A 10,000-nucleotide genomic window follows, 5' to 3' on the forward strand; every position below is an offset into this window, starting at 1 on the left:
AGGCATATAAAAATAGAACATACATTTGGTTGGGTCATGATTTGTGCTGCATGTGTGTGTGTGGGGGGTGTATGTTTACCCTTGGCGTGGCAGAGAGGCTCTGAACGATGAAGACCACGGGACTGGGAGCTGTCTTGATGACCTGGACTGCCTCCTCATGACTGGCATTCTGGAGGTCCACACCTGATACCTGACACACACACACACATAAACATACACAGACAGACACAGGCACACACGCACACAGAAAGAGAGGAGAGGGGGAAGAGAGAGAGAGGAGGAAGAGAGAGAGGCGGAAGAGAGAGGAGAGGGGAAAGAGAGAGAGGATAAAGAGAGAGAGAGGATAGGAGAAAGAGAGAGAAGAGATGAGGAAGGGGATAGAGATGGAAAGAGGAAAGAGTAAGAAAAGGGGTCAAAAGAGAGAGAACATGCCAGAAAGAGAGAGAGGAGAGAGAGAGGGGAGAGAGAAAGAGTGAGAGAGAGAAAGAGTGAGAGAGAGAGAGAGAAAGAGTGAGAGAGAGAGAGGGATAGAGAGAGGGAGAGAGAAAGAGTGAGAGAGAGAGAGAGAGAGGGAGAGAGAAAGAGTGAGAGAGAGAGAGAGAAAGAGAGAGAGAGAGAGAGAGAGGAAAAGAGAGAGAGAGAGAGAGCGAAAGAGGGGAGAGAGAGAGAAAAAGAGAGTGAGAGAGAGAGCGAAAGAGGGGGAGAGAAAAAGAGAGTGAGAGAGAGCGAGAGAGAGAGAGGGAGGGGGAGAGAGGGGGTGGGGAGAGAGAGAGATAGGGAGAGAGGGGGTGGGGGGAGAGGATACAACAGAGGTCACCAACCTGTCTGGAATTTGCGGTTTGCGTTTCTGTAGCATAGACATGGTGTCGTAAGTAGTGTTCCTCTAGCGTTGCTACAGTGTTGAATTAGCATTCCTGTATCATTCCTGTATCAATGCTGTGTCACTGCTATAGCATTGTGCTAGCGTTATCTCCTCCTCACCTGCACTATCTTGTCTCCAGTCTTGAGGGAGCGAGTGCGTCCCGCTGGGCTCTCCGGCAGTACCTGTCATTTATTTCATTCATTCAATTCATTAATGAAATAAAAACATACAAGTTATGATACATTTCTGAACGAATATAAAGATGTAAAGCTACATTCTGGGATTTAAACAAGATCTAAACAGGATATGATACCACTTGTTTTGGTATAAGGCTTCAAAGTCGAGGGAGGGAGAATGTCAGCACGGCGTCACCTGTTTGATAAAGATGCCCTTGAGTTCCTCTCCATTCTTCAGTCTTGTGATGACGCTGTGCCCGCCCACGATGCTGATGCCAAGAGACTCGCAATCCTCCTGCCACACCTCCACTCTGGAAGCACGTGGGCACATGCCAGGGTAAGTTCACACACAGACGAGTGAAAACGCACACACACACACACAGAGAGAGAAAGAGACAGATGCACGTACACACACACACACACACACACACACACACACACACACAAACAGACAGACACACACACACACAGAGAGAAAGAGACAGATGCACACACACACACACACACACACACACACACAGAGAAAGAGACAGATGCACATACACATTTACACAGAGAGACAGACGCACGTACACACACACAGACACACACACACAAATCCTGTGATCTCCATTACTCAGGCATCCCGCCTACATCCATTATGTAGCAGAACAGCTCATTAAAGTGTTCATGAGTCATGACTGCTCTCGGGATGAGACAGGCACACACACAACCATGGCCCAGCTATTATGAGGACGAGTCTCTGACCTCAGAAAAATGTATAATTAAAAAAAATGACAATGTATATACAGTTGAAGTCGGAAGTTTACATACACTTATGTGGGAGTCATTAAAACTCATTTTCAACCCCTCCACAAATTTCTTGTTAACAAACTATAATTTTGGCAAGTCGGTTAGATCTACTTTTTTGCATGACACAAGTCAGTTTTCCAACAATTGTTTACAGAAAGATTATTTCACTTATAATTCGCTGTGTCACAATTCCAGTGGGTCAGAAGTTTACATGCACTAAGTTGACTGTGCCTTTAAACAGCTTGAAAAATTCCAGAAAATGATGTCATGGCTTTAGAAGGTTCTGATAGGCTAAGTGACATCATTTGAGTCAATTGGAGGTGTACCTGTGGATGTATTTCAAGGCCTACCTTCAAAGTCAGTGCCTCTTTGCTTGACATCATGGGAAAATCAAAAGAAATCAGCCAAGACCTCAAAAAAAGAATTGTAGACCTCCACAAGTCTGGTTCATCCTTAAGAGCAATTTCCAAACACCAGAAGGTACCACGTTCATCTGAACAAACAATAGTACGCAAGTATAAACATACCGCTCAGGTAGTAGATGCATTTGGTCTCCTAGAGATGAACGTACTTTGGTGCGAAAAGTGCAAATCAATCCCAGAACAACAGCCAAAGACATTGTGAAGATGCTGGAGGAAACAGGTACAAAAGTATCTATATCCACAGTAAAACGAGTCCTATATCGACATAACCTGAAAGGCAGCTCAGCAAGGAAGAAGCCACTACTCCAAAAACACCATAAAAAAGCCAGACTACGGTTTGCAACTGCACATGGGGACAAAGATCACACTTTTTGGAGAAATCTGGTCTGATGAAAATTGAACTGTTTGGCCATAATGACCATCGTTATGTTTGGAGGAAAAAGGGGGAGGCTTGCAAGCCAAAGCACATCAACCCAACCGTGAAGCAAGGGGGTGGAAGCATCATGTTGTAGGGGGTGCTTTGCCGCAGGAGGGACTGGTGAACTTCACAAAATGGGAGGAAAATTATGTGGATATATTGAAGCAACGTCTCAAGACATCAGTCAGGAAGTTAAAGCTTGCTCGCAAATGGGTCTTCCAAATGGACAATGACCCCAAGCATACTTACAAAGTTGTGGAAAAATGGCTTAAGGACAGCAAAGTCAAGGTACTGGAGTGGCCATCACAAAGCCCTGACCTCAATCCTATAGAACATTTGTGGGCAGAACTGAAAAAGCATGTGCGAAGCAGGGTCTTCCTTTCCTGTGGCGGCCCTCATGAGAGCCAGGTAACTCTAATGAACTTATCCTCTGCAGCAGAGGTAACTCTGGGTCTTCCTTTCCTGTGGCGGTCCTCATGAGAGCCAGGTAACTCTAATGAACTTATCCTCTGCAGCAGAGGTAACTCTGGGTCTTCCTTTCCTGTGGCAGTCCTCATCAGTCCTCATTTTTGTGACTGCATTTGAAGAACCTTTAAAAGTTTTACTGACCTTCATGTCTTAAAGTAATGAAGGGCTGTCATTTCTCGTTGCTTATTGGAGCTGTTCTTGCCATAATATGGACTCGGTCTTTTACCAAATAGGGCTATCTTCTGTATACCACCCCTACCTTGTCACAACACAGCTGATTGGCTCAAACACATTAAGAAGGAAAGAAATTCCACAAATTAACTTTTAACAAGGCATACGTGTTAATTGAAATGCATTCAGGTGACTTCCTCACGAAGCTGGTTGAGAGAATGCCAAGAGTGTGCAAAGCTGTCATCAAGGTAAAGGGTGGCTACTTTGAAGAATCTCAAATATAAAATATATTTAGACTTGTTTAACACTTTTTTGGTTACTACATGATTCCATATGTGTTATTTCATGGTTTTGATGTCTTCACTATTATTCTGCAATCTAGAAAATAGTAAAAATAAAGAAAAACCCTGGAATGAGTCGGTGTGTTCAAACTTTTGACTGGTACTGTATGTATATAAACTCAGCTTCTGTGAAGGGAGGAGTACACAGTGTTGTACCAGATCTTCAGTTTCTTGGCAATTTATCACATGGAATAGCCTTAATTTCACAGAACAAGAATAGACTGACGAGTTTCAGAAGAAAGTTATTTGTTTCTGGCCATTTTGTGCCTGTAATCGAAACCCACAAATGCTGATGCTCCAGATACTCAACTAGTCTAAAGAAGCCCAGTTTCATTGCTTTTTTAATCAGCACAACAGTTTTCAGCTGTGCTAACATAATTACAAAAGGGTTTTCTAATGATCAATTAGCTTTTAAAATTATAAACTTGAATTAGCTAACACAACGTGCCATTGGATCACAGGCGTGATGGTTGCTGATAATGGGCCTCTGTACGCCTATGTAGATATTCCATATTCCAGTCATTTACAACATTAACAATGTCTACACTGTATTTATGATCAATATGATGCTATTTTAGTGAACAAAAAATGTGCTTTTCTTTCAAAAACCAGTGGAATCATGAACAGTGGTTTGTTCATTATGTTCACCTGCCTCTATGTGTACCAGTGGAATCATGAACAGTGGTTTGCTCATTATGTTTGCCTGCCTCTGTGTACCAGTGGAATCATGAACAGTGGTTTGTTCATTATGTTCACCTGCCTCTATGTGTACCAGTGGAATCATGAACAGTGGTTTGCTCATTATGTTTGCCTGCGTCCCCAGATATGCCATTATGTTTTTAAAAGCACATTCACCACACTCTCAAACGGCTAACTCTGCCCTCTCGTGGCACAGGCTGAGAGCCGACCAGGAACAAACTTAGAGACGCTGCTGTGTTTGCGAAATGCCGGACATAAGGCCATTTTAAAACGATCCAGCGACTCCTGCAGTGTCTAACAGACAACCCCCACACAAACAAATAACGACACTCGGACAATGAGTGCACAAGCTTATAGATATGTCAGTCAGTCAGGTGGGTCTGTCGGCAGGGCTCTGGCTAATATTACCTAGCCAGCTAGAAATGACGCAAGAAGCAAAAGCTAACGTTAAACGGAGCCTACCTCAGCAGGAGCAAAAATACGCTACTAAATTCACACAATAACTTTGCTTTACAGAGAGTAGGCTACTGAGGAAGACAGTGATGATGTGGTGCTCAGTGGTGAGGCTGAGGCGGGACGCACGCAGGAGGGAGGGAGGGAGCAGAGGGAAAAGTTAGTACCGTGGTTCCCAAACTGGAGGTCGTGGCCCCATGTGGGGACCCCTGAGAAAATCTGTACTAATCTTATCAAACAAGTTAGGAACTGAAACACATAAGATATGTTTCATATATGAACATCTCCCATTGACCCATCTTCCTTATAGGCCTGACATTAAAATGCAATAAACACGCAAACACTAGTTCCAAAAAATGTCCTACGTTTTCAATTCGTCGCTGATACTATGTGTCAGTGTGAATCATTGTCATATTTCCATCCTTTCAGAGGTATAACATTACAATTGTGTAGCTAATAGGCTGTGTGTTTGTAGATGGACTGCGGTGAATGAACCTACAGCAGCCAAGGTCATAATGGCTGGTGTTAATGCTTGTTTTGCTGTTCTCCAAATAGAATTTGAATGTTTTTATTGTATAGAAATGAAGTAAATTAGTTTAAACTTTCCACCAAAAAATGCTGGGGGAACCTTCTTCCACCACCTTTTTGGAAAGTTGAAGCTCATTTACTGCATTTCTATATAATAAAAAAACATCCAAATTCTATTTGGTGTTCTTTAAAAACACCAGCCATTATGACCTTGGCTGCTGTAGGTTCATTCACCTCAGTCCATCTAATAACACTAAAACACAAACCCTGGTTATGGCCCTGCACACTACCCCACACACACTCACACAGGTCCAGGTACACACACAACCACTGCAGTTATGATCACATTGCTCTCTATTAGGTGGGTCTGGAGTTTGACATTTCTTTTAACTGTGAGAAATGATCGTCCAGGTTCCAAACTACACGTTTGATAATGATTATTTCCCCAGTCCTTCTGTACCCGATAAACTAAAAACAAACCGTGACCCAAAAAACAAGGTGAATTTAGTGAATCTGTTAAATGTTTCATTAAAAAAAGATACTTTTGTCAGTATCCACTTGGACACATCCAGACAGACAAATGGACACACATGGACACAGCCCTTACCTGCGTGGGGGTCCCCAGTGACTGAAGGCAGGGTCTCCTCTCCCCTCCTCCCTCTCAGGTAGATCACTGAGAGCATACGCCAAGATGTTGTTAACCACTAATTGATTTTAATGTATTGTCCCTGTACGTTCACCTGTTCTGTATCTACACGCTGACTGCTTCCTACTGACCTCTTGCCAGCTCCCCCTTGCAAGAGAGGTTTCTGACCCCAAGGGTCTTTTCCCGGTTAACGAAAGGTTAAAGAGTGACTGAACACGTCGATTGGAACATGTGTTTTTCTGTTGCTCATTAGAAAAACTATATTTCGGTCTCGGAGGGGTGTTTCCTGACCGATTCTGGGTTTGGTTAATTATGTTTGTCCCCCATGAGACACTTTAAATAACAACCTGAGGTGATGGTGAATGTAGAATGTGTGTGTGTTGACTGTGGCTCTACAGCGAGTTCTGTTGTCCTACCTGTGTCGTCCTCCTCCCTGGCCCCTCCTCTTTCTCCTCTCTGTGCCAATCAAATGCACCGAGCTAGAGGAGAACACATCAACCATTAGGTATATCAATCAATCTATCCATTCATAAATGAATCAACCACTTTACTGTACCAGTTGGGATATTGGTAGTGCAGTACGATACTTTGTTCAGTTTTGATACTGTATTATTATTATGTATGTACCCGCGTGAGGATATGACATGGCAAGACATTTTTGCAACTTATTCCCTCTGTTTATACAGTAGCACTGGAAATAACACAACCCTTTAGGTTCCCCAGGTAGAAATGTTCCCTCCTACAATATGTGCGGCTAGTGGGTATGTATAACCATTCAATGTACATCATTTACTCTGCAATAAACCTCATACCTTAACAGGGATCGTATGTATCAAGCATCTCAGAGTACGAGTGCTGTTCTAGGATCAGCTTCCCTGTGTGTTCATGTGATATTATTCATGATGATCTAAAAAGGCAAAACTAACCTGAAATCAGCACTCCTACTCTGAGACACTATGAATACAGACCGTTGCCAAAGGGGAAATGATAGAGATTTCAGAGTAACGAATCCCGATTGAACTAGTATGTGATCTCCTATTCCAACGGACAAAGATGAGCTGATAAATTGAATTTGGTATCCAGCTGTTATGGACGTGAGTGAGGCTGTTATGGACATGAGTGAGGCTGTTATGGACATGAGTGAGACTGTTATGGAGATGAGTGAGGCTGTTATGGAGATGAGTGAGACTGTTATGGACATGAGTGAGGCTGTTATGGACATGAGTGAGACTGTTATGGACATGAGTGAGACTGTTATGGACATGAGTGAGACTGTTATGGACATGAGTGAGGCTGTTATGGAGATGAGTGAGACTGTTATGGACATGAGTGAGGCTGTTATGGACATGAGTGAGACTGTTATGGACATGAGTGAGACTGTTATGGACATGAGTGAGACTGTTATGGACATGAGTGAGACTGTTATGGACATGAGTGAGACTGTTATGGACATGAGTGAGACTGTTATGGACATGAGTGAGGCTGTTATGGAGATGAGTGAGGCTGTTATGGACATGAGTGAGACTGTTATGGACATGAGTGAGACTGTTATGGACATGAGTGAGGCTGTTATGGACATGAGTGAGACTGTTATGGACATGAGTGAGACTGTTATGGACATGAGTGAGACTGTTATGGACATGAGTGAGACTGTTATGGAGATGAGTGAGGCTGTTATGGACATGAGTGAGACTGTTATGGACATGAGTGAGACTTATGGACATGAGTGAGGCTGTTATGGACATGAGTGAGACTGTTATGGACATGAGTGAGGCTGTTATGGACATGAGTGAGACTGTTATGGACATGAGTGAGGCTGTTATGGACATGAGTGAGACTGTTATGGACATGAGTGAGACTGTTATGGACATGAGTGAGACTGTTATGGACATGAGTGAGACTGTTATGGAGATGAGTGAGGCTGTTATGGAGATGAGTGAGGCTGTTATGGACATGAGTGAGACTGTTATGGAGATGAGTGAGACTGTTATGGACATGAGTGAGGCTGTTATGGACATGAGTGAGACTCTTATGAACATGAGTGAGACTGTTATGGAGATGAGTGAGACTCTTATGGACATGAGTGAGACTGTTATGGACATGAGTGAGGCTGTTATGGACATGAGTGAGACTGTTATGGACATGAGTGAGACTGTTATGGACATGAGTGAGGCTGTTATGGACATGAGTGAGACTGTTATGGACATGAGTGAGACTGTTATGGACATGAGTGAGACTGTTATGGACATGAGTGAGACTGTTATGGAGATGAGTGAGGCTGTTATGGAGATGAGTGAGGCTGTTATGGACATGAGTGAGACTGTTATGGAGATGAGTGAGACTGTTATGGACATGAGTGAGGCTGTTATGGACATGAGTGAGACTGTTATGGACATGAGTGAGACTGTTATGGAGATGAGTGAGACTCTTATGGACATGAGTGAGGCTGTTATGGAGATGAGTGAGACTGTTATGGACATGAGTGAGACTGTTATGGACATGAGTGAGACTGTTATGGAGATGAGTGAGACTGTTATGGACATGAGTGAGGCTGTTATGGACATGAGTGAGACTGTTATGGACATGAGTGAGACTGTTATGGAGATGAGTGAGACTCTTATGGACATGAGTGAGGCTGTTATGGACATGAGTGAGACTGTTATGGAGATGAGTGAGACTCTTATGGACATGAGTGAGGCTGTTATGGACATGAGTGAGGCTGTTATGGAGATGAGTGAGACTCTTATGGACATGAGTGAGACTGTTATGGACATGAGTGAGGCTGTTATGGACATGAGTGAGACTGTTATGGACATGAGTGAGGCTGTTATGGAGATGAGTGAGACTCTTATGGACATGAGTGAGGCTGTTATGGACATGAGTGAGACTGTTATGGAGATGAGTGAGACTCTTATGGACATGAGTGAGGCTGTTATGGACATGAGTGAGACTGTTATGGAGATGAGTGAGACTCTTATGGACATGAGTGAGGCTGTTATGGACATGAGTGAGGCTGTTATGGAGATGAGTGAGACTCTTATGGACATGAGTGAGACTGTTATGGACATGAGTGAGACTGTTATGGACATGAGTGAGACTGTTATGGACATGAGTGAGACTGTTATGGACATGAGTGAGACTGTTATGGACATGAGTGAGACTGTTATGGACGTGAGTGAGACTGTTATGGACATGAGTGAGACTGTTATGGACATGAGTGAGACTGTTATGGACGTGAGTGAGACTGTTATGGACATGAGTGAGACTGTTATGGACATGAGTGAGACTGTTATGGACATGAGTGAGGCTGTTATGGACATGAGTGAGACTGTTATGGACATGAGTGAGACTGTTATGGAGATGAGTGAGACTGTTATGGACATGAGTGAGACTGTTATGGACATGAGTGAGGCTGTTATGGACATGAGTGAGACTGTTATGGACGTGAGTGAGACTGTTATGGACGTGAGTGAGACTGTTATGGACATGAGTGAGACTGTTATGGACGTGAGTGAGACTGTTATGGACATGAGTGAGACTGTTATGGACATGAGTGAGGCTGTTATGGAGATGAGTGAGACTGTTATGGACATGAGTGAGACTGTTATGGACATGAGTGAGACTGTTATGGACATGAGTGAGACTGTTATGGACATGAGTGAGACTGTTATGGACATGAGTGAGACTGTTATGGACATGAGTGAGGCTGTTATGGAGATGAGTGAGACTGTTATGGACATGAGTGAGGCTGTTATGGAGATGAGTGAGACTGTTATGGACATGAGTGAGACTGTTATGGACGTGAGTGAGACTGTTATGGACGTGAGTGAGACTGTTATGGACGTGAGTGAGACTGTTATGGACGTGAGTGAGACTGTTATGGACATGAGTGAGACTGTTATGGACATGAGTGAGACTGTTATGGACATGAGTGAGACTGTTATGGACATGAGTGAGACTGTTATGGACATGAGTGAGACTGTTATGGACATGAGTGAGACTGTTATGGACATGAGTGAGACTG

The 10,000-nt window shown here is 43.5% G+C and overlaps 1 protein-coding gene across 1 annotated transcript in view; it reads right to left on the minus strand.

Moving 5' to 3' along the window:
* LOC112246690 (inaD-like protein) overlaps window positions 1-6,478 on the minus strand; it is a 150,305-nt gene extending 143,827 nt beyond the window's left edge. The window contains exons 1-5 of the mRNA XM_042323686.1: window positions 6,393-6,478; window positions 5,938-6,003; window positions 1,235-1,349; window positions 982-1,044; window positions 80-190 (exon numbers count right to left, since the gene is read on the minus strand). Of these exons, the coding sequence (XP_042179620.1) occupies window positions 80-190; window positions 982-1,044; window positions 1,235-1,349; window positions 5,938-6,003; window positions 6,393-6,478 (441 nt within the window). The remainder of the gene's footprint in view (window positions 1-79; window positions 191-981; window positions 1,045-1,234; window positions 1,350-5,937; window positions 6,004-6,392) is intronic.
* Between the last annotated feature and the right edge of the window lie 3,522 nt (window positions 6,479-10,000).

The sequence above is a fragment of the Oncorhynchus tshawytscha genome, linkage group LG06 (genome assembly GCF_018296145.1).
Source record: "Oncorhynchus tshawytscha isolate Ot180627B linkage group LG06, Otsh_v2.0, whole genome shotgun sequence".
Lineage (NCBI taxonomy): Eukaryota > Metazoa > Chordata > Actinopteri > Salmoniformes > Salmonidae > Oncorhynchus > Oncorhynchus tshawytscha.